The sequence below is a fragment of the Chinchilla lanigera genome, unplaced genomic scaffold, assembly GCF_000276665.1.
Source record: "Chinchilla lanigera isolate Chin_1 unplaced genomic scaffold, ChiLan1.0 scaffold00118, whole genome shotgun sequence".
Classification (NCBI taxonomy): domain Eukaryota; kingdom Metazoa; phylum Chordata; class Mammalia; order Rodentia; family Chinchillidae; genus Chinchilla; species Chinchilla lanigera.
In genome coordinates, this window is record NW_004955519.1 from 2,826,224 (window position 1) to 2,851,867 (window position 25,644).

At 38.6% G+C, this 25,644-nt stretch overlaps 1 protein-coding gene across 1 annotated transcript in view; it reads left to right on the forward strand.

Annotated features, from left to right (window-relative positions):
- Figf (c-fos induced growth factor (vascular endothelial growth factor D)) overlaps positions 1-19,633 on the forward strand; it is a 32,382-nt gene extending 12,749 nt beyond the window's left edge. The window contains exons 2-7 of the mRNA XM_005409169.2: positions 5,585-5,795; positions 9,939-10,129; positions 12,941-13,089; positions 14,561-14,661; positions 18,241-18,436; positions 18,979-19,633. Of these exons, the coding sequence (XP_005409226.1) occupies positions 5,585-5,795; positions 9,939-10,129; positions 12,941-13,089; positions 14,561-14,661; positions 18,241-18,436; positions 18,979-19,105 (975 nt within the window). The 3' untranslated portion in view covers positions 19,106-19,633. The remainder of the gene's footprint in view (positions 1-5,584; positions 5,796-9,938; positions 10,130-12,940; positions 13,090-14,560; positions 14,662-18,240; positions 18,437-18,978) is intronic.
- Positions 19,634-25,644: the final 6,011 nt, after the last annotated feature.

A 25,644-nucleotide genomic window follows, 5' to 3' on the forward strand; every position in this document is an offset into this window, starting at 1 on the left:
TGCTTTAATCTGTCATTTTGGGTAGTTCCACAACCCATCATGCTGTTTAGCTAGATAGACAATGTCACTGATCGTCAATTTTAAAAAACAGATGGAGGGTGAGGTGGGAAAGAAATGAAAATGGATTTAAAGGAAAAAAGTATTGAAGGAAAAATGGAAATAGAGCTTTTGTGAATGGGGAAGGGAAGAAAGATTGCAGGGATGGGAGGAGAAAATTAAACAATTAAGATGGGCTATGCACATGTACAAATCTCTCATGATGAATGTGATCATTATATACTACAAACATGTACTAAAAAATAAAACCTTTTTAAAGTCCTGCAGGTTGGGATTTTACCCAAAAACCACCCGGTGACTTGGATAAGGAAAAAGGTGAAAAAAATCCAGTACAGCAAGATACTCATACACAGATTTTGAAAGCACGGTATACTCAAAGGAATGTGAAAAGACAAGAGCATTTCTTAGCATGTGTCAGCCATTTACTCCCTACTGAACATTAGTGGACTTGTACAGAGGTCAGGCACTAAACCCAGGGCTGTGAACTTAAAATCAGCATGGACCATCCTCCAAATTAGTGGTGGTTATCAAAATTGCTTGAGAAGACTTTTAAAAATAAACTTTGGATTTTGAAGTAATTTTAGACTTAGAGAAAACTTGCAAAGATAGTGTAGATTGTTCCTGTATATCTTGCACTTAGCTTCCATTAGCACTAACACAGGAAGTTCTAAAAATCCTGATGGCAAAGCTTCAGCTCAAACTCATAAAGTGAGAATCTCTCAGAATCAGGTCCAACCATCAGTGTTTCTTCCCAGGTAGATTCCAGATAAAGACAAGATTGAGAAACTCTGCCCCAAACCCTTTTGAAAATATAGCCAGCCAACCAACAATATTGCTATTGCCAGATCTATGGGTAGTGTACATTTACATGCTGACAAAGTATTTTTACAAAGACTTTAAACATCACAATTTAAAAAGTGGCTTGTGTGCCCGGCGTGGCAGTGCACGCCTGTAATCCCAGCACTTGAGAGGCTGAGGCAGGAGGATCATTGCGAGTTTGAGGCCCGCCTGAGCTACATAAGTGAGTTCAAGGCCAAGCTGAACTGCACAGTGAGACCCTGTCTCAAAAAGACAAAAAAAAAATTAACTTAAAAGAAGTGGTTTGTGGTAGCCAAGAAATCAGTAATAATTTGTCATTTAGGAGTGAAATTGCTAACAGTCTTGCATTAATGATCAATAAAAAAGGTTGATACTGTAATAAAAAAACAGATCTGGTAGCTCTGTTTCACGTCCTTCCTCTTGCTGACTTTTATAGTCATTTTAGTTTGGGTTAAGGCCACCATCAGAAAATAGAAAGAAGAGCAACTTATTGGGCAAAACGTTACCAAGTAAAACCATTGAAATCAATGGTTTAAGTATGTATTTGGGAGTACATGCATGCTTTTTAATTTTATTTTTCACTTGTCCAAGCAGATAACATAAAATGGATCATACAAGAATCAATTAGTGCAGAAAGCCTATCGGAACTCAGAGGCAGCCATTCTGAGCCTTGTAAATGTATGCTTCTAATGAGATAGTTATCAGGTTTCTACTTAGGTTGAATTACTAGCACTTCCAGTGAAGTGGATGCAACTTCCTAGTTATTTCAAAGTAGGTTTTAAGTTATGAGACAAAGAATGCTTAAATAAATTTGTTTATTTGAGTAAACACTGCATTTTTATGATGAGGCACGTGATATGAGGCATTCAGTGATTTTAATTCAATCCAGAAAAATAATGTTTTCTCCTGAGTTCTCATTGTTGGAGAGTTTCACAATATTTCTGAGACTGAATTGAAATTTGAAGAGCTCTTATCCTCATTACTCTGTTTATATGGATGGTATTGGATGAAATTTTACCTCAATAAATAAAAATTATTTCCATATAGTACAATTTAATTACCTTTCAAAAGTTATTTGGTTGGTTTCATCATTTTCATGTGGAAGTGGTATTGTCACACAATTTTATTTTGAAGATTAAACTGGATATGAAGTAGCTATACCATCCAAATAGAAGAGGAAATGAATAACTGGGAAAAATGAAATTTGACAAGTGAGCTTTAATGGAGAATTACTGCATTTCAGAGTTGCTAGGGCCACTAGCAATTATTCAGTTTCACCCCTCAAGTTCTTAGGTGAAGAAGCTATCGGCAAGCCACATAAATTCAGTGCTAATTCCTCAGAATTCGCTCATGCTTCTGAAGCTTCCCTCTCCCCTCACTCCCAGAAAATTGCTTTGATTCAGACTTGACAGAGACATAGAGCCCACAGTTCTGAGCTCTTTGAGCTACTACCGAGGCAGCCCTGCTATCTATCCACTTCCCTACGGCTCACCTGCTTCACAGGGCATCTCTTGTTTATTCAACCATGTCCACTGAACTCTGGAATTCGTCACACTCAACCCTCTTGATTCCTGCTTTATCTCGCCTGCATATTTTCAGTTTCTTCAGAGCTTCTGTTGGCTCTTTCCCTCAGGTTATAAACAGGCTCAAAGTTCTCCCACCTTGATTTATAATGTGCGCACACAGACACACACACACGTGCACGTGCACATGCAACCTTGGTCTCCAAGCAAGATGATCTTGTAGACTTGTGTTTTGAGAGTTTTTTTTTTTTTAGTCCATAGAAAATAAAATGGACTAAATGATAGTAAACTTCTGTGGATGACAAACATTTGTGGGAATGGTCCTCACACCACAGAGGGGAAGCTGCAGAACTGCCGGATCTGAGTCTAGGAGCAGAGGACATCAAAAATTCAGCTGAAGTAGGCAGTGGGCTCCATGGGTGCAGTGTGTCAGACCCATGAAAGAGGAAGGGTTACTGTTCATTGTGGATTGGAGGTGTGTCTCCTGTGATACTGCCTAGCTAGGAGGCAGAGGAGGAAAGAGATACATGCTTCCTTGCAGTCTGCATTTGAACTGAGTTGATCGTCTTAAATACTTAACAAAATTATGAATTCAGAGCCCATGTAGTCAGGAGGGTGCTACCAGAAAATTTCTAAATATGAGAAAATAATGAGAAAGAAAGAAAAAAGAAAGAAAGAAAAAAGAATCTCCCAGTGAAGATGAAACTACTAAATTCCAAAGCATGTAGAGATAATTACTACTGAGAAAGACAGCAATAAAATTACTAATTGAGATATAGATCTTAAATCATACCTGTGAGGTCAAAATATAAAATAATTTGAGGAAATACTTAAAATAAGTATATTTAGAAGCCTCAAAGGGGCAAAAAAGGAATAATATTTTGAAAAATAAAAATAACAAGTTAAGAGCATTCAGAAGAAAAAGTAAATTGGAAGAAAATGAAGTAGAAATACTTGGAATCATAAATATGCTTATTGAAATTCAAAATGAACTCTAGACTACACAACTGGAGAATTAGTGATTGGGAAGATGGACCAACGAGTTTATCATAAGATATTAAGTATAGAGGGAGAAAATAGATAAACATGAAAGTACATTTAAGAGACACAGGATGATCGAAACACTTCAACATATGTCTGGTAAATTGTTTTTAAAAAGAGGAAAGAGACAGTATTATAGATGGAATAATGTAAAAGGTAATGGCTGAAGATATTAAAGAACTGAGAAAAAATGCTAAGTGGTTTCAGATTTAAAGAGCCATGAAGGTGCCTGTTGCAACTTCTTCGCTCTCCCACTGCAGCATGAAAGCAGCCATAGTCAATATGCAAATAAATGGACACGACTGTGTCCTGATAAACTTTCCTTACAAAACAGCAAACTGCAGTCTGACTTACAGCAGGTCATCAATTGACCCTTGATCTAAAGAATAACCATTTTCACATGTTCATGTGTATGCCTCTAGGTCTTCATGTATACGTACCATATACATGCATATGAAGATATTTATGTAGATTGGAGACCTGCATCTCTCTCACACACATGACTTGGACCACACTTACCTTTCTGAGCACCCGCCTATGGACAACTTTGAGTATCCATTATCACATCTAAAAAAAAAAAAAAATCCTGCTCCCAAAATAACTGATGTAGGATGCAGATTTTACCTATTACTTTCAAGGGGGCAATGGACGAGTGTGTACATCACATTACTCAATGTAAAACCCCTTCAAAGTCCTATTTGCTCATCTCTGGATTCCTTCCTGTTCCTTTCCATATAGCAGGCAGTGGACACTGACTTCTCCTTTGCACTTTCTTCCCTCTGCATATTTTTATAGTCCTTCAGCTCTTGCCTCAGCTCAACTCTAAAAAGGCCTTCAGCTTGCATATCCTGACCACCCACCAAAATGAAACCCCAATAACTCTAGGCTCAGCAGGAGAAAATCCCTCACCCTAGCTACTTCATTGTTTCTCCAGCACATTGCAGGGAGGATCATAACTCATTCTGTTCCAATATCCCTATATCATTAGTTTGGGTGATCATGTACTATTTTTTTTTTTTTTTTTTTTTTGGTTTTTCTCCGGTACCAGGAACCGAACTCATGACCTTGCGCTTGCCAGGCAGGCGCTTTTTGCCGCTGAGCTAAATCCCCAGCCCCTGATCATGTACTATTTCATTGTGTGTAGACATCATTTTATATAATCAAGACCTCAATTTTGAAAAAGAAGTTATATACTGAAAACCTTCTGTCAATTCTTCTCATCCAAACCCATCCAGTGCAGTTGCATGTAGCAGCCAACATAGTCCATGAAACTGAGGAAGCAAATTTTCAATATAAACTCTAGAAAAACTTCATGTTTTTGACATACAGAACAGGTTTTAAAAGAAAAAGAAAAGATGCAGAAGATTCTGGCCACCAGGGTCTCTGAGGTTTTCTTTCTTGCATGATTATGGGTAGAGTCCCCAGGACTTTGTGGATCAGTTTCTCAAGCAAATAATAGAGATGGAGACAATTATCACTGATCATTGTCACAAAAGTAGAATATAAAATTTGTATGACTTTTTGTGGCCAGTGTAACAAATTACATCAAACTTCGCAATTGAAAATAACACGAAAAAAATCGACAGTTAAGGTATGAGACTCAGAGAGAATCTTTCCTTGCTTCTTCCAGCCCCTGGGGCTCCAGGCAATCGCTGGCTTCTGGCTGTATCACTCCAACTTCTGCATTTACCGTCTTGCAGTTTTCTCTTCTTTGTTGATGTCCCCTCTTCTGTCTGTTACAAAGACCCTGGTCATTGGACTTAGGGTCATTAGATTTAGTGGATAATCTCATCTCAAGGTCCAACTCCATTATATCTGCACAGATCCTTTTCCCAAATAAGGTAATGTTCACAGGCTCTGGAGGTTAGCGTATGGACCTAGCATTTTGAAGCCCAGCATTCAGTCCACTGCAACAGTCTTTGTAAGTGTTCTGAGAAGCCAGAGAAAAAGTACATCCTCTGATTCAATCATAAATTAAGCAGAATGTGGATCAAATATACTACTTGTCATTTTCCCTAAGGATTGGTGTACATTTGTGTAATCTTTCTAATTTCTGTGCAGATCTATTTACATTTTTCAATGTTAGAAATGAAAGCTATCAAGTCAAATTTAGTAACTTGCTTTTCAATGGGTTTTCTTTTAAGCAATTATCTCGGTCCATGATAGAATGGTCTGAACAGCAGATTAGGGCTGCTTCGAGTTTGGAGGAACTACTGCGAATCACACACTCTGAGGACTGGAAGCTGTGGAGATGCAGGCTGAAGCTGAAAAGTTTCGCCAGTATGGACTCTCGCTCAGCATCCCATCGCTCCACCAGATTTGCCGCAACTTACTATGACATTGAAACGCTAAAAGGTAGGTGTGGGGGGCTAGATGCAAATTCTTGCTCTTTATCATATCATGACAAATGTACCAATTGCTTCCAAAAAACTGAGTAAAGCAGATATATGTCAGAGGAAGAAGGTGAGAGGGTCTTGATTTTATAGCTTTGATTTAATAAAGACTCCTGATTTTTAAAAGAATTTTTTGCTCCACAGAGAATATATTCAATATGATTTTAAGATCTAAAAGCAACACAAAAGGACATTTCAAAATATAAGAATAAATTTAACTCAGGGATGTAAGGGCAAAAAAACCCCAGAAAGATTATACTTAATAGAAAAAAAAGTCATTGTGTTTACTTAAAAAATGAAACACCCTGGGAATTCATTTACAAGAAGCATTCTGCTGCCACATATAAATCAATAAAAAACCAATAGAATTGGTATAGCTTTCTTTATTTCTGCAGAATTCTGTGATTTCTAGTAAAAATGAAAAGTATGAATTGGAAGCTGGATCATAATAATAGGTACTGGCTTTATTTTTTTTTATTTTAAAGATAAAAGGAGGGAAACATTAACAGACATACAACATTTTACAACATATCACAAGCACAATACAGACAATACAGAGTTCCAAACAAAGTGGTAGGGAATTAACAATGGTGGTTGTATTACATATTGATATCTTCAAAGTGGCTTCTCATGAAAACAGATATAAACATGCAATACTGGTCAACCAAAGACTCATTGACAGTTTTGTACTGGCTTTAATAAATTAATATTAAAGGGAAAAATACTCAAAACAAAGTCATAAAAACTCGAGTAGGAAATAACATGTAGCTGAGCCTCCATATCTGCAGGTCCTGTACCTGTGGATTCAACCAACTGCAAGGTGGAAAATATTTGAAAGCAAGAATTGAATCTGTATCGAACATACATAGATTTCTTTCCTTTTCATTACTCCCTAAACAATACAGTGTAACAGTTATTGGTGCAGCACTGACATTGTATTAGGTAGTATAAATCTACAGATGTGCATTAGTTATGTGCAAATACCACCCCATTTTAAATAAGGTACTTGGGCATCTGGCTACTTTGGTATCTATGGAGAATCTTGAAACCAGTCCCCTGGGGATACTAGAGGATGACTGAAATTTGAAATAGAGGGAGTGATTGTTTCCGAGTATGGTATGGAGTTTCTGCATATGTACAACATTTTATGGATGTACTGAGCCACGAAGAGTGAAATGTCTGCCAAAGAAAGTTGTGTGGCCTCTGATTAGGCATTATAACTTTTTGATGACACGTCAGAACAACAGAAGAAGCTACTGTGACTTGGTTGGTCTCACATCGTAGATTTGAGTAACACAATCATCTAGCAAAGGATTACATACTTATTGCATAATTTAAACCAACCACTAAATCAGAAATATCCTTTTTTTCCTATCCAGTATTGTATTTTTCCCACGTGGAAAAAAAAAACGATGACATTGCACAGGCCTCTGTTGGCTGTGGGGAGATCCGTGCTTAGATTTGGGGGCGGATAACCCTTCAGCAGGATGGTGAGCAGAAGCATGAGGAAGATTATTTGTGTCCATGTGCAGGACTGTGTGTCTAAGTGAGTGGACATGATGGGAACCATGGGAAGGGTCTGAGGCTCTAGTTGTGTCTTCATGGTGACATAACATGAACTTCATAAAAATAAAGATGCCAAATACCTCTTCTGGAGATAAAGAGCCTTAACCAGGTTACTTACCTAAAGGCCTGGGTGAGCCTGGGTGTGCTTTGGTAACACAAGTATTACCATGAAACCAAGCCTGAATGATTTTTACAAGTCAGTGATGTTGATGTTTTCTAAGGAGGAAACTATAAAAAATTAGGGGATTTTTCAGACTCCAAAATTTCTCTTCTAATTACACGAAGGATTAGCTGAAGTGATTTACTAAGTGAGAAGCAGTAAATAATCAAACAAGCGTGTTACCCTAATTGCAATATGTTACCAGCTCACCCTCATGGATGTCAGAGTCATTCCCTGGGCATAGCAGAGAACAGCAAAATTACGAAGCCTTTAGTCAGAGGCATTGCTCATAATTGCATGCAACTTTGATTTAAAAGCTTACCTCTCTGACTTTCAAAACTTAGTTTTTAATAGAGAACAAGCAGATGGAAAGCAACATTTAAGTAAAATTTTAAATAAAGAATATTTTTATAAGCTCATTACTTTTCAAAATGTCATGAGTAGTAGTGAGTTAAATAGTGCTCTTATTAATACTTAATTGAGTAATTTATCTCTCATGTTTACAGACTTCAGATTCTTTATATAAATATTCATTATCAAGAACTTTAAAAAGATGTATTAGCATAGAAGATTTCTAATATTTTTGAAAAGTTGGTAAATTATGTAGTATATGCAGTGCTCCTCAGGCAAACTGTATTTTGTATTTTCAGTAATTGGAGAAGGAACACATGGGGAAAATCGGGGTTAAAAGTCTTAAAGGCAAAAGGACATGTAAAAAATATTTTACGGGAACAGAGACTAGAGTCAGAACTCTAGCAGTAATACATGTGTATACTTCAAGCAGAGGTCCCACTTCCCTTTCTAGTGGAAATAGGTTTACATACATGAAAACTCAGAATAATCTGCAGAAGGATCACTTCAGAATTTTCAGGATAGGGTAAAAAGGAAGAAGTGTTTGTTTATTACTGTATAGTATTACCCCAAATTTAACTGTTTAGCACCAACCCTTTTTCACATGCACAGTTTCTGTGGCCCCAAACTATTCTTAGATGGGTTTTTCCTGGAAACTCCATTCAAGACATTAGCTTGGGCAACAGGCATCTCAAGGCTCAACTGGAGCCGTGTGCTTCCTAGTTCATTCAGCATTTGCTTGTTGGACTCACTTCCTCACAAGCCCTTGGGCCGAGGTCCCAGCTCTTCACTGGCTGTTGTGAGCAGAGGCCTCCCTTCGTTTCTTGCCAGGTGGACCTTTCCAACATGGCAGCTTGCTTCAGGAAAGCCTGCAAGCAGGGATGGGGGAGAGGGCTGCAGCCATTTTTAACCTAATCATGGATGTGGCATCCTGTCAGTTCTGGTGTATTCTCTTCATAGAGAGCGAGGTACTAGATTCTGTCTACACAGACAGAGAGGAGATCATGCAGGGTATGACCACCAAGAAAGCGGGGAATCACGGGGAGGTCAGTTTTGAAGCTACCCACCACAAGAGGTTTTCACCAATCCCCTAGCATACTACAAAGTCTAAAGTTGCATTCATGGAAAGCTGAAAATTTAAGTGTTCTCTTTATAATAAAATTGAATCTTCCCCCAAAACAAACAAAACAGCTACAGAAAGGCTACATGGCGTTGAATATCAGTGTCAAAATCTAACTGTAAAAATAAACTTGGAGAGAAAATCAAGTACTGCTTTACAAAAAACTACGGAATTTCTTTTTCCTCCCAGAGGCTTGTTTTTCTTTCTCTTGTTTCTTTCAAATTAGCTATGCCCAGAAGATTGCTCCTTAACATTAAAATGAATGGGCTTGTTTCATCATTTTGTATAAACATCAGTATCGGGTACTTGCAAATGAGAAAACTGATTTGAAGAAAGATTGCTTCCACTTAAATGGCCACTCATGTGCTTGCCAGGTTTAAGTCCCACTATAGTTACTTAAACAGAAACATATTTCTTGAGGGTGCTAAAACTTAGCCACACCTGGCTTCAAGTAGGCAAAACACTATCCAGCTGTATCCTGTGAATCACTTGCTAAATAATATTTACATGGTATTTCTTTACATCCTTCCACTCAGCTCCTTATTAGTCAGCTTCTCCAGATGGATGTAATGTGATTATGTACAGGACATGATGTTCTTTCCCAAAGGGAAATAGAATACTCTATGAAAGTACGGTATAAGTGAGGGAAGAACACAAGCTTTTGTTTTAATTTCTCATAAACAATCTCCGGTTAAAGAGCTAACCAACAGGTCTTGAGGTGTAGCTCAGTGGTAGAGTGCTTGCCTAGCATGTGTCAGATCTTGGGATCGGGCCCAGCACCTGGGGAAAAAAAGCTTCCCAAAATAATTGCAATAAAAACATAAAAATGTCTACATCCTGCACCCTGCAGCATGCCAGCATGTCAGGGCTATTCCATCTACTGGCCGTCATGGACTTCCTTTCTGTAGTTATAGATGAGGAGTGGCAAAGAACCCAGTGCATCCCCAGAGAGACATGCGTGGAAGTGGCCAGCGAGGTGGGGAGGACTACCAACACGTTCTTCAAGCCCCCTTGTGTGACTGTGTTTCGTTGCGGTGGCTGCTGCAATGAAGAGGGCCTCATCTGTGTGAACACGAGCACCTCATATGTTTCCAAACAGGTATGAGGATACCAACAAGTGCGCCTTCTCCAGTGCCCTGGTGATGGTGGCACTGGCAGATACCACGGCCTTATTGCCAAGCACTGTGCCTAATGCTTTATGTGCGCCATCTCAATCCCAAACTCACAAGGCATCTTATCCTCCTTTGTAGGGGAGGAAACAGGCTCACAGAGGTAACTTATTTATCCCAAGTGACACAGCTGGTAAATGGCAGAGGTTAGACCAAAAGCCAAACCTGCGGGCCTGCAGAGCCTGAACTCATTAATTAGTCTCTCTGATTATAGAATGTCAAGACTCAGAAAGACACGTGGAAGTTACTGGAACAGGACGCTGAAAGGAATGAAGGGCTTGTGTAACTGATAGGTTCCGTGTTGTTGAAAGGGAGTGGCTGAGAAGAGTTTAATGAAGAGTATGGAAATTGCTGGGGAGAGAAGAAAGGACTGATGAAGCCCCTGCAACTAGCAAAAATGGGGGAGCTGTTCTCACCCTTAAACTGATAAGGCCTGACGAGGGTGCGGCTACGGGAGCGCAGAGGGAAAGGGGAACAGGGGGCTGCTTGGCTGGCCGCGACCGGCCCTTAGCCTGCAGGCGGTGGGGCGGGTGCTGGGAGAGGCAAGAGGCCTGGAAAAGCAGTCCATGGAGGCTTGTGACCTGGACACAGAGCCTGGGAGGGAAAATGGCAACTCTGGAGGAGCAAAGGAGCAAGTCTCCCTCACCCAGTGGGTAAGTTTTCCTTTCTATGGCTACCATATTGTTGTAACATATAGTAAATATTGCATATGGAAGCTGTAATAACAAACTTAGGAAAACATTCTAAAAAGCTGCAAATCACTGGGCAATGTAGGAGGCTAAGGCAGCCAGATCATAAGCTCTCAAGTTTGAGCCCGACCAACTCAACAACTTAGTGGATCCCTTCTCAAAACAAACACAAACACAAACACAAAAACAAAAACAAAACATAGGAGTTGTAGCTCAGCATGAAGGCTCTGGGTTGAATCCCCAGCATTGCCCCCCCCCCAAAAAAATAAAAAACAGCTGTAAGTCAAACTGCATTCCTTTTGGTCTTATGTTGCAAATCCCCCACATATTGATATATTCATTTGATTTGTCATATTTACCTAGATAATCTAGTCTTCTCATGCTATGAAGTAGTTCAATAAAATTGCATATGTGCCAAATATATCCATGTTAAGTAATTTTCTTAATAGTGATATGTTTTGTTAATAGATCAACTTTAATTTTGTTCCCCCTACCATCTAAAATATCCTTTAAGCTGCAATTTCTTTTCTAAATCCTTTTAGAAAAATTTAAACTTGCGAAAAATCTGACCTCTCTTCCTTGACAATTAGAAAAAATGACATAAGTATGGCTAAGCAACAAGTGTTAGTAAAACAAAACTTGCATAATGAAAGAAGGTTTAGTTCATGATCATGTGATTCCCTAGAGCATAGCTGAAGAGTTGTGCAAGAAGATGAAGTTTATGCAAAGCAAACACTCTAAAAACATTCTTACTTAGTCTCATGGAAGTTCCATTACATGTTAAGAGGTCAGAATAAACACAGTGTTAATGGATTGTTTCCACTTAGTAGATAGTTGAGAACTTTCTTTGACTGCTGTACTCAACAAATGATTCATTTTAAAGAATGTACTTAAGTGTAAGTGTACAGCAGTTTTTCTTTCTAAACATGCATATGTGAACATTTTAAGCATGCTTTTAAAAATCAACCTGTCACTCCAAAGTGAGCTGTGTGGTGAACTATCTCTTAGAAGCAATGTGATAAACGAATATTCTAGTAAGGACCACGTGGAATGATGATGGGACAGTGCATTACAATCAAGTTCATCCACATATTATCAAACCACTCTAGTTACATAATCTCTGTGCGTCTGTCTTTTCATGTGAATGAGGATAATAAGAAACCAACTCCATAGTGTTTTTCTAAGAGGTAAATAGTATACTCACACAAGTGCATACAATAGGGCCTGGCATATCGAAACATAGCCAAAATGATGTACATGTTAGCTATACTTTTGGAGGCATGATGATCTTATCACAACTATTAATACTCAGTGTCATGTAACAAACACACTGAAACTCAGTGACTTCAAGCAATGAGTTATTCTACTCTTGTATCTATATAGTTTAGGTAGGACCGACTTGGAGCTGCCTTGTAAGTCCAGGTCTGCTTCCTGTGTTTTTCATCCTTTGGACCAGCAAGACTTCCAGATCATTTTCTTCCCATGGCCACAGCACAGACATGAGAAAACAAATCCCACAAAGCATGCTTAATTCCAGTTTGTACTTGGGTCATGTCTGCTAACATCCCACTGTCCAAAGCAAGTGAGACGACCAAGTTCAAAGTCAACAGGCAGGAAAATGTATTTATTCAATAGAGCTGCTGTGAGAAGGAGCTGGTAAATAGTTTGAATAATAATTCAATACACAAAGATTCCAAAAAGTTTTCATAGTTTTAATTGCATTTAATCATTACACTTTATATTTTGGCAAGGATCAACATTACCATTTTACAGAGGTACCAATGACACAAAGTTAAGGAGTTTGGAAAAAAAAAGTAGACCTTTCATAAAGCTGCACATACACCCGGTCTCTTGAGTGCCAGCCTTGCATTCTACTGGCCCTTATCATGAGCAGTATTACTCTTAATGAACAATTTTTCTGATGTCACTGCCATAAATGACAAGGGCAGACACTCAGACTGTGGAAGTTTTAATATATAATAGATAATTATATGTTATATATAATATAAAATAACCTGTGCATTCACTATGATTTCTTTTTCTCTCCTATAGCTCTTTGAAATATCAGTTCCTTTGACATCAGTACCTGAATTAGTTCCTGTTAAGGTTGCCAACCACACAGGCTGTAAGTGCTTGCCCACAGCCCCCCGCCATTCATACTCGATCATTAGAAGATCCATCCAGATCCCTGAGGAAGATCCGTAAGCATTTCTTGTACCCCATTATGCTTGTTCTTGCCTTTGCCAAAGTTGTGTGTGGAGAATACTTTGTTAATTATAGTCACCATTTTGTCTTTAAGTTTTTTATCTTTAAGTTTCAAACCCAGATCTACTGATAGTAACTATTTAACAAACATATTTTTATTAGGTGTTAGATATATATTGTGAAAGCACTAAAACAGCTCAGCGACAATGAACTCGCTATGTCTACTTGTAAGACACCTTTGTTCTTTGAAGATTTTTCTAAATACATGTAGTCCAACTGCTTCAGCCTCCAAATTGACATATGTCCCTTCATTCCAGAGCAAGCATTAAATAAGGCTCATTTCAGGCCATTTTTATATTTGCGTCCTGAAATTGGAAGAAAGATTTTTTTAAACTGATTTTTAGAATCACTGAGAAGTGACAGAACTATCAGTATATGCATTTTGCGACTTTCTAACCTTTCTCTCTGAAGATTACTAAATAGAAAATTCTTATTTTAAATCAAATTGAATTAAAATTAGCTTGACTTTAAAATTCTAGTGAGATTAATTTTGTGATTCTTTATAAGACAGATTATGACATGATGTGTTCTGAAACCAAAGCTAAAGATCATGGAAAGGAAGAAAGAAAGGAATGTACACAGAAAGAATTGAATATAGAGAAAGAAAGGGCAAATTACAAACGTTGAATAATGCAATAAAGGTATCATGTGAGTGTCAAGTGGAAGAGCCAACTTGTGATTATACGTTAGTAACATTAAACCCAGGAGACAGACATCTCTCCAACAGAAAAGCAAGCTTATAGAGTGGAGCATCAGGGGCTGGCGATTTAGCTCAGTGGGCACAGCACTCGCCTGGCAAGCGCAAGGTGGTGACTTCGATTCCTGGTCCCGGAGAAAAAACAAACAAACAAAAATAGAGAGGAGCATTTGTTTTTAAGGTGTCCTTGATGCCCAGGCCAATGTTCTTATGTCTATTTTAAAGAAAGGAATCTTAAAAGCTCTCTTAGAACAATATTTGATTTTGGTAAATAAACTGTTGACAGCAGTAATTTGCTAAACTTTATCACCCATCATTTAAAGAGATTAATAAATTTCCTAAATTACAATTTGGTTTCTGAACATTTCCCAATGAAATACTTATAACTACAGAATTGTTATCTAATAAGTTGCAGTTTATATGTATAATTAAGCTCCTTAAAATCTTAACTATTTATGCATAATTATATTTTTGTCATGAGAACATTTGAAATGTACTGTTAGCAATTTTGAAATCTATAGTCCACTTTTATTAACTATAGCCACTATGCCATATAGTACAGAAGATCTCACTTATTCTCCCTATATAACTGCAACTTTAAAAGCAATAGAATTTTTAAAATCTTAACTATTCTCTGAGATATTTAATGTTCCAAAATTATGGTTACTCTTTAAAACTTTTAAATTTGGTTCATTGTTTTCTTTTCCTAGCTGTCCCCATTCCAAGAAACTTTGTCCTATTGACATGCTATGGGATAACAACAAATGTAAATGTGTTTTGCAGGAAGAAAATCCACTGGCTGGAACGGAAGGTAATGATAGTAGTAGTGAAATAATAATAGCAATTATAAAAATAACAAAATAGCAATGAAATTATTGAGTACTTACTCTGATCAAGGAATATATAATCTTTTATATGTATTAACTTATTTATCTTCGCAACAACCCTATTGTTATGTCAATTTTACAGTCACAAAATTGACACTCCAAGATGCTAAAAATTTCCTCAAGGTCACATGGCTAAGAGTGATAGAAGCAGTCAGATTCTAGAGCTGTCTGCACTGTGAGCATACAGTCAGTCCACCAATGCATCACTGTCCTTTTTAATCTCAAAGAAAAGCTTATTGTGATTAGAGCATACCCCAAGCATTGACTTCAAAACAAGATACTAAACATTAAAGAAAACCACTTCAGAACCAAACACTAGTCAATTACAGTTTACTAATTCATTCATATAAAAGTCTCACAGGCATATACAATAATTTTGGAATTGGTTTCTTTCAACTGCATCATGTGAAAATATGCCAATAATTTGAAAAAAGAAATGGTGAACACAGGAGAATTTTCCAGAACTAGAGTAAAATAAAAGCAAAACATGGGTACTGTGCAATGAAGAGTTGGGAAGACAATGAGATCGGCTATCGCCCTGGCTACTTCATCATCCATAACGCTGCAGTGTTTGGTGCTGAAAATGAATGCTTTTAAAATGTACTTCCTGGGGAATTTGACATGGTCCCCTGGGGGAAAAACATGATAAGGAACAATATTATTTGAATCTTGTTTATATTCTGTGATCTTCAAGCAAGAATAGTAAGAATAAGACACTAAGAAATCTATCTTAGCAGTTGTAAATGGAAACCTACTTCCTGTTGTTCTGTCTCTCAGCTTCCTTTTAAATATTTTCAAGAAATTTCAACACAGAGTGGGAGGTAAACTATAAAGTTCATGTACTTTAACTGCCTGTACAGATATGGAATGTCCTTTATACCCTTCCCCATCAAGTGTTCAGCCACCCTCTTCCAGAATATACATCGGTTATGGGGAAATTCTTCACCCACCAGGGTAGCACCATTCTTCAGTGCACCTGCTCTTGTTGCTATATTGATCTTAAATCTTCCTTGCTCCAGAGCCGACTGTCCAGTGGGATACATTGAGAGTCACGTGTGTAACTTATATTTTATATTGCTCACATTTAAAAGTTAGAAATAGGTGAAATTAATTTTAACAGATTTTTATTTACTCTAGTAGGTCTGAAATAGTATCATTTAAACATGCAATCGATGCAAAACATATTAAAAAGATAGCCTACCTTTCTTGTGCTCAGCATTTGCACTGAATGTGCCCTTATCCTTCCAGCACATCTCAACTCTGACTCTCCATTCCCGTTCTGTAGCTGCCTGTGGCCCAGAGCTACCTCATTGGACAGCCCAGCTCCAGAGCATCAGCGTATTTGTTCATTTGTAGTAATGATGGGAGTGGGAGGCACGGGCAGGCTGGATCGCAATCACTTGTGATTTTCATCTCTTGCAACTCCCTGATGTGGCCAAGTTCACACTCATTTCTCCAGTGGTCTCACCAAACTGATAATGACACACACCGATCTTACTGTTCACTGTACATCTATGCAGCTGTTAAGCCAATTGCCTTTTCTACAGTGGCTTCTCTTCACCAAATGAGTGCATTTTGGGTTAATGAATCCAAGTTCAATTAAATTACATGTTATCAGATTCAAGTCCTTGTTCTAAATTGTTGAAACAAACAAAAGGCAGAAGAAAAAATAAGGGGAAGGTCTCAATTCTGTAAAGTATTTGATATGTCTCTTCCTTTCTCAAGAGACCCATATTTCAACAATTTATTTTTGTAAAATTCCATCAGTTTATTGTTAAGATTGATACCTGGAACAAGGGTAGAACACACTGGTAACCCACCATCAACCTCTGTATGGATGGAAATCAATGTATGATATTCAGTGAATTACTGTCAGCGAGTTGCTGTTCTGCCCAGTTTGCCTGCCTCTGGTCTCTATTCCTTTTAACTTGCCCATAAGGGTGTAAGGACTGCCTCTGTCAAGAGTTTGCTGAAGTTCAACAGATACTTTGATGACTGTTTCTCTAAGCCAGTGATGGCGAACCTTTTGGAGCTTTCAGTGGTAACTAACACTCGCCTGCAGTGTGCATGCCATAGGTTTGCTACCACTGCTAAGCCACGCTGTCCCAGAATGAAGTTGTTCCCACATGAAGTGTTCTGGGTGGATTTCTGCTGCCACCTAGTGATCAATGCAAATCTGTTAAGACTTTTTGTTGTAAACTAACAATTTATCTTACAAAGTTCATCTTTTCCATTTCACAAAATTCAGAATGAAGTCTTCTCAGATAGTTATTCCACATAATTTCTAAAACATTATCAATTAGACAGCAGTCAAAATCACGAGACTGAATGACAATGAGATTGCTATTTTGATATGCTGTTAATGATTAAATACTGGCAAGAACATGGTGTGGTTTAACCTAATGGCTTAAAATACTGACTAGGATTCTTCAGAGTCTCCACACAGTAACCTTCAGGACCCTTCTTATTGCACCAAATAAATCCAACAGATGTTTAGTGAGTGACTATTTTATGCCAGAACAATAAGACATGGTCCTAGCCTTCAGGATATTTTACTTAAGAGGAGAAACAGGAGTGAACAGACTAATGTAATCAGTTCAAGAAACAACATGAGACAAAATGGAAATACGTACAAAGAAGAGCTACTTAGCTAAACTTGAAGACACTGGGAAAGCTACCAGAGGGAAAAGATGACTGGCAGAGCAAAGAATGATGGTGCCGTTTCCTAAAGGAGGTGAACTTGGAAAGAAGCAGATTTGTAGAGGAAGCGTGCATTTTCCTCCAAAGGCTTTGAGAATGCCAAAATGACAAGGTCAAGTTTTCCCAAAGTTTCTGTCCCATTTTTTGCAATGAATTCCAATTTACTTGTTAGGATTGGATATGAAGTAGGAGCTATCCAATTGTTTTGTTCACCTTCTAGAAGTATCTGCCAGCTAAGAGTGTCAACGTCTTCTTAGAGCCCTCTTTGGTTGAATGTATCTTCAGCTAATGTCTGTGGAATCCAAGTTCATCAGCACTGTTGTATCTCTTATACCAGTGTAATGATCTACATCGAGGAACTATATCACTGTTGCCACCCTCCTGGAGGTTGAGGTATATTCCTGCAATAACAACACTTCTGTTCCTCTCTGCTTTTAATCTTCAAAAAAACCCTCAGGATAACTAAGCTCACAATGCTAAGACATCCCATATTTAGTATTAATGCTGGTAGTGAAAGTGCATTTTCAGCAACTGTCAGTCTAAAAAACTATAAAAATATCTCAGAAATATTCACCTGATGATATTTTGGTAATCACAAACCTAAGAAAACAGGAATTCTGTGTTTGTCCTGCAAAATCAGAGGTGAATCTCCTTCATCCCTGTGAAAACATTCGGAGTGAAAATGTGTAGGAAAGGAGATCAGGTGAGTTCAGGTTATGTTAGGATGGTGTGTAATCTGCAGTCAACATTGGTGGATTATCCAGGATGCGCTACTCGGCCGACACTGTTGTGTTTCTGTTTAGACCTTTCTCATCTCCAGGAGCCGGCTCTCTGCGGGCCACACATGAAGTTCGATGAAGATCGTTGTGAGTGTGTCTGTAAAACGCCATGTCCCAGAGATCTAATCCAGCACCCAGACAACTGCACTTGCTTCGAATGCAAAGAAAGTCTGGAGAGTTGTTGCCAGAAGCACAAGATATTTCACCGAGAAACCTGCAGGTCAAGGCTTTTCCACTTTCACCTTAACTTTGCTTATTGATATTTAATGGAAATGCCATTTTAATTGGGTGGGATTCCTTATTAAGCTAACTTTTTTCTCAGTGCCCAAGTCCTTTATTAACAACAAACAGAAGTTTGGTGACTGAGGAATAAGTGAAAGTATATAGAGGGAAAATGAGTCATGACATTAAGAAAATCCAGTCTGCTATTACGAATTTATCGTTCTTAAGCAAAAACTAAATTGATGAGATTTAAACCATTTTTTGGGGGTGGAGGCTCAGATCAGCAAATTCTGATTCAGTCTCTCTCTCACTGTAAATGTCCATATGTGTTTGCTTTTTGTTTGATGAAGATGTCACTGAATTAATATAAGCAAGAACACTTAGAGATTATTGATCAAGCTTTAATAGATTTTGAATCTCTATTCAGGGTTTTATATTGACATTTTCAATACACATCTTGAAAATTTCCTCTAAAAACTTAAGCCAAAACAGCTACTCCTTTGAATTCTAAAGTCTCAATTTCATTTTGTTTTGTGACAGCTGTGAGGACAGATGCCCTTTTCATACCAGAACATGTGCAAGTGGAAAACCGCCATGTGCAAAGCATTGCCGCTTTCCAAAGGAGAAAAAGGCCCCCCAGGGGCTCCACAGCCAAGAGAATCCTTGATTCGACTTTCTTCCAAGCTCTCCATTCCTATCATTTTAAACAGCTTGTTGCTTTTCCAGGCTGCTGTCATTGTTTTTTTCCCTTTAGGTAACAGAAAAAAATCCATTTTCCATAGTGCCACAGTGAATCCAGGCCAACCTTCCATCCAACACCAGCCGATATTTTCTGATTCATTGACAGATCACTTCTAGCTACAGATGCCTCTGTGTACACCAAAAAATGGAGAGGAAGGAATCTGTGGAACCCATAGTTTGGTGAATGAGAAAGATTTGCTTGTCTAGAATGACAGGGGCCATGTGATTGATTCCTCGGAGTGGAAGAAGAAAACTGCAGTCCCAGAATCCTTTGCTAAGAGGGACTCTCAAGAATTATTCTGATTCTTTCTTATGCAGACTTTCATTTGTATGATCAGCACTGACTTTCTAATTCCTGTCCAGCTTGTAGTGTTCAAATTTAGTGAACTACTGTCTGATGTTTCATATTTAAGTGTATTTAAAGGAAATAAACATCATTATGCAAGCCATATAATTTTGTGTTATTTAGTATGCTTCTACTCTACATTTTATATTAAAGGAAAACATGTTTGAAATAGGAAAAAGCATTTAGAAGTGGGAGGTGCAGGGAGAGACATGAGCCAAGCAGAACTGGGCCTCAGGTCTGGGAAACCAAGATAATAGTTCTTAGAAAGTTTATGATTCTAAACAAAGTTAAGTGAATGTGACCCAAAGAGCAGCGGGAATTACACTGTGCTTTAACATTAAACTGAATTTGACTTGACCCCCATCCCAGGACAAAGGGAACAGACCAGCACCCTTGACATCATTAAGGGTTTACATTTCTTCGGGTGCCTCTGGCTCCAAGTTTCTACACTTGCTCAATTCTCAATCTCATTTACATCTCAACTCTTGTGGCAAGATGATTCTTCTGCGTTTCACAGCTGCCCAGGAGGGAAACACGTCTTTTCTTCGTTGCCCTCTCCTGAAGAACCCCCACATATGATTTGTTGGTAGCATGGTGTTTGCTGAAATTTTGATATGTTGGATTTAGTGGCATTAAGAGCATTAGTTATCAAATAACTTAAAGACCAATCTCTCTGAGTATCTTGCACAGATATATGGCCATACACACTATTACAGTGCTTAGTACACAGTTGTGCAAATAGTAGTGTTTATGTCTGTCTCCTCCCTACACCACAACTCTTTCATGATTAGAAACTGTGCTTATCAAGTTTTTATAACCCAAATTACTCAGAACAGACACCCCCCCCTTGGAGCAAGACAATCACAAGGAAAAAAACAATGATAAACAACAGCAACGCTGTTGAATGTTTACCGAAATTTTTGCCCTCCCTTGGTCAAGTCTCCTAGTTCCTAGGTTTCCCCTTTGTTTATTGAAATTCTCTGAGGGGTGTACCTTCAGCCTCTCTGATCCTTCCTGGCTTTAATTCTTAGTCTCTACCTTAGTGGCATGAACTGCTTGAACCTAACCATGGGACTCTTACTGAACCAGGCTTGTTTTGCCTGCCACAAAACATGCCAATCATTGAAACAATGAATTTTACAAAAGAGGAAGTTTGTTCAAAAGGTGGCCAAGTGTGGAAATGGGAGGCCCAAGTCTCCAATTCACCTCCCTGGGGGTAGGGTTTAGGCATATTTATGAGATAAAGAAGCAGGGTGAAAGGTGATTCCTAGTGATATAGTTAGTGGTCTTCACATGTGGAATGAATCTTCATGGTCTTCATAGGACGCATGTCCAGAAAATGGTGTTAGCATAATCTGAGCAAGGAGTTTTCAGCTCGTAAAGTCACACATCCCGGCGCCACCCCCCATTCAAGCCCAAGTGAAGAGGTGGTGGTTTCCACAAACGCAGCTCTCAAATCTCTGAAAAGTAATCTGGGCAAGTGCTATTACTATGATCCACACAGGTCAGTGGGAGATTAATATATTACTCAGATGCATGACCCCTAAAGTTAGTGATTGTTATAGTCAACTAAAAGAAAGTAACTAAGAGAAAAGGATGCCAGAGGGTTTATTTAGGTCTCCCCTCAATTTCAGGACCAGTTTCCACTCTGCTGCCATTATTGTTACTTCTGTCATCTGCTGATGCTGACCCAGTCACTCCTGTCCTGCACTGTTCTCCCCCTGCACTTTATTGCGTTGATGTCAGTGGCTTCTGTTTCCTAGTTTTATTATTTTTAATCAGGTTTCTGAAAGTGCTCCCAACCTATCTCTTAGTTGAGGTTATACAAGATACTTAGCATTCGATTCCTTGCTCTGCCATTTCAATCAGTTTCTACCACCTCTCCCCGCATGATATTTGGTTAAGTTCTCTGAGAGCTTGGGCAAAAGACATTGCAACAAACACCACACAATAGTCCTTGACTGAGGCCAAATCACTAACAAGGGGAAGAAATTTGACTGTAAGGATAGGCTCTGTAACCTAATCCCATTGTGATCAACCTCACTGAGGCTTGTTTCCTCACTTGTCAAATATAGATGTTAATACCATCCCCTTACATCTCAGAGTTGACCATTTCACTTGAGTTACTAGTAGTGAAAACAAAATTTGAGCAATATAGTATACTCTATAAGTCACAGGGATTATTTCAAATAAAAGAAGCAGAATGGTGAGCAAACCCTAGGAGTTTGGAACCTCTGGCAAGTTCTTGGCTTATACTGAATCCTTGTATCATTCCTAAAACCAACTAAAACCATGTTTCGACTTGAAGTGGCTCTGGCTTCCCAAATGTCATTTAGATGGAGATATCACGGGAAGCCCTGGGCTGAGACCAAACTGTTCACCACCTGGAGCTGCGCTTCTAAACCCCTCCCCTTACTTCTTCCTCAATTACCAATAATCACCAAGGGCTGGGTCCAAATGGGACTTGTCCTTGAATGTAGAGGTAGGGTAACTGGCCATTGCTTTACTAGAGCCCACTACTCTTTCACAGGAATATTTGTCATACTCATCCCTGGAAGTCATACTCATCCCTGGAAAGTAAACTGGAAATTCTCAATTTATTGAAAAATAAAAACATGTGCGATGCCCCAAGAACTTAAAGCAAGCTGTAAATGCCAGAGATGTCTGATGTCTGTGATTGTCTAAGCCACAGGTTAGAGAATATATTAATATGATAGCATGGATGATAAATCTGGAACCAGGATAGTGTGAGGGGAAGCCCTTTGGAGATGGAAACAGATGAGGCATCATAATGATCAGAGTTGTATGAAGATTAAAATACTGGCTGAGACACTTCACAAAAGAGGTGACACAGACAATATCCTTTAAGGTCTTTGAGGAACATCACTAAAATAGAACTATACTTCTAAAGCATTAATATGCATTTTAACCACTCAGTATCTTGTCAAAATGTAGATTCCTTTTCAGTAGATCTGGAGTAGGGCCTAAGAATGCGCACGTTTAAGGGCCTAAGAACATGCAGCACATGTTGCTGCTGCTACTGCTGATCTGCAGACTTTGCTTTGAATTGCAAGGGGTCTCAGAACTACTGACACAGCCCAGTGGGTCTCTTCTCCAGCTGTGGTACTCTTTCATGCTCCTTTCCTCCAGCAATCAGAATAATGTCCCATAGAAAAGGCTTTGATTGTGGCTTGACATTTCATCATTATGTCCTGCACTGAAGAAAAGTGACTTCCTCAGTATTATTTTCCATCACACTAATATTTATTTTAACTGTTTGACTTAAACTTCTTATCACTTTAATGAGTTTAGAAAATATTACTAACTTCACATTCAGGATTTCTAATTGAAAGCCAGGTATGGTGGTATACACCTGTAATCCTAGCATGTGGGAGGCTGAGGCAGGAGTATTGTTATGAGTTTGAGGCCAGCCTGGACATCAAAATGAGCTCAAGGCCAGCCTGAGCTGCATAGCAAGTCCCTGTCTCAAAAAGCCAAAAAATGATTTCTGCTTGATTCCAAACATTGACGTTTGTTTCATTTTTGCATGCTTTTGCTTTCAAATTCTCATTAAAATTTTTCATATTATTTTTATTGCTTCTAGAGTGAATTAAACTTCCATTATTAGGTTTGTATGTTGTCTTAGTATATCTCTTCCAGTGTTTTGAAATTTTGGTTTACAAACTAATCTTGAGTTAAAGCGCTCTCTCTCTCTCTCTCTCTCTCTCTCTCTCTCTCTCTCTCTCTCTGTCTGCTTAGTAGTCATAGTGCCATATTGTAGATCACTTTGCTTGGCTCAGGTCAGTAGGAAGGTTATATTTCCAGAAAGGCAGTGACTGTTGCCAGAAATTCTTTCATTCTTCATTCACAAGTGGGATAAATGGTTAAGCAATGATACCTGGTTATCTGCTGGTGTGTAATAAACCACGCTATAACTTAGTGCCTTGAGACAACTCATGATCTGTGAGTTTAACCAGGATCAGCTAGGAGGTTCTTTTGTGTCACATAGTTTAGGCTAAAGTCATTTTAGTGGTTACATTAAGCTGGGAACTCACCTACCACTTGAGCACACAAGAAGACCTCTGATTCTTTAGAATCTCTCTCTGTTGTGGTTTGTGTCTGGATGTCCCCCCAAAGCCTCATGCAGTCACGTGGCAGCCTTCTAGAGTTTTTGATTGATCCATGGTCCAATGCTGGGATTATGGGTGTGAGCGCTACACCCGCCCTGGGGCAGGTAGTTTGCATACCATACAAGGGAGGGAAAGATCCTGCTCTCTGCCACTCCTCCCGTTTTGCTCTTGTTGCTTTTGCTATCTTCCACAGCCATGAACAGTTGCCCTGTGCCATGTACCACTCTGCCTTGGAGCCAGCCAAGTATGTACTGAAACCTCCACAAACTGTGAGCTAAATAAACCTTTCCTTCCTTAATTCTGGGCATCAGGTATTTTGTCTCAGCAGTGAGAAAAGTAACCAAGACACTCTCCATGTGGCTTTTCATCATTCAGCATCTTGCCTGAGCCTTATAGCATGATCGCTGGCTTTCAGTGGGAAAGGTCCAACAGGATATGACTCAGTCCATAAACACTTATTAAGTCTCTGTGGCATCTCATTTACTAATGTGCCATTGGACAAGCAAGTCACATGGCCAAAATCCAGAGTCAGTGTAAGAGAGAGTTAGACCAGGGTGCCATAATGGCAAGTGATTTTTTGAAGGCCACCAGCATAACATTCTTTCAAAACTGGCTCTTTTCTTTAGCCACACATGTAGTAGTCCTGCTAATTTCTATTATTCTAAAGAAGCTGAACCCTGGATCAGGTGTTCCTGTTGCCAGATACAGAGTCCAGTACCTATATGGCTTTGGTCCTGATCACTATTTTACATTTTGGCTCTGTTTCTGATGCATGGAAATGTTTATCTTCTCTTTTAAATTACAGCTAAAACATTTACTTTTCTTATTTATATTCAATTTATTCTCATTTTTCTATTTGAAGCAGAAGAAGGAGTGAAGAGTCTTAAAAAATATTAACTGAAAATATCATACTGGCTGGGAGTCTGGCTCAACATCAAGTTCACCTTCAGTAGGATCCTCTACTAGTTTGCTCTAACCTTCACTAAAAATGCCACCCTTTTCCTGTCTGTATCCTTTCCCCATCTCTTCCCTTGTGTAGTTACAAAGCAGTGTTCACTGGATAGCCAAGGCCTATCTCTGTACCTTGTTCACTTTGTTAATGAAATGATCTTGCTCTAAAGAGTTGCACAGACACCCTCTACTTATTCCTCTATCTAAATGCTCCAGACAGAAATACTCTTTGCTCTGAATTCCCAGTATTTTTCTGGCATTTCTCTTACAGCATTTAATACTTCCTATCTTTGATCTTAGATAATTTACATGTGGCTGATTCCATCTTGGTTCCTATGGGGCAATACGCATGGCACATTTTATCTACATTGTGTTTTGCACATTGATGGGAGGCTGTCAATACATATTTTTTGTCTTCTCAATCCAAAATTATCCAAATGATATAATTTGCATATGCATTTGCTTATGTAAATACAAAGGAAGATAAGCTCTACATTTATTTTCCATTTTTAGGTCATTTAATACTAGAAGTAGTACTGATTGCCCTCACATATTACTAAGTGTAATCAGAACACAGTGTGTTAAGTATTTTGTTCTAATTTTAGTGATTTCTAAGAAAATTCCCTAAAGTCATACTGCCAGGTCATAGCTTTAGGCAGAATACTGTAATTAGAATCATCTCCGGACTTGTCTGTCAATTCTGCAACTAAAACTTTCTTTTGACTTTTAGAAAATAACTTTAAGTGGATATTGTTCCTTAAGATTTAACTGAGTATAAATGCAGTGGTGTACCATATGAGATTGTGAGTCTTTGACAGACAGAATCATGATTTATTTACTTTTTAATGCTCGGTGCCCAGGACAGAAGCTGAAGCGTAAATGTTCATTGCCAAGGAACTATGAAAATACAAAAGTGGAAGCATTTCATTATCTCTGGAGGACTGCAGAGGGCAAGAGGAATATAAAACTTAAACCTGAGGATTTCATAGGTTTACTCAAGGTCCTAAAGGGGTGCTAGTCATGGTGGTGATGATGGTG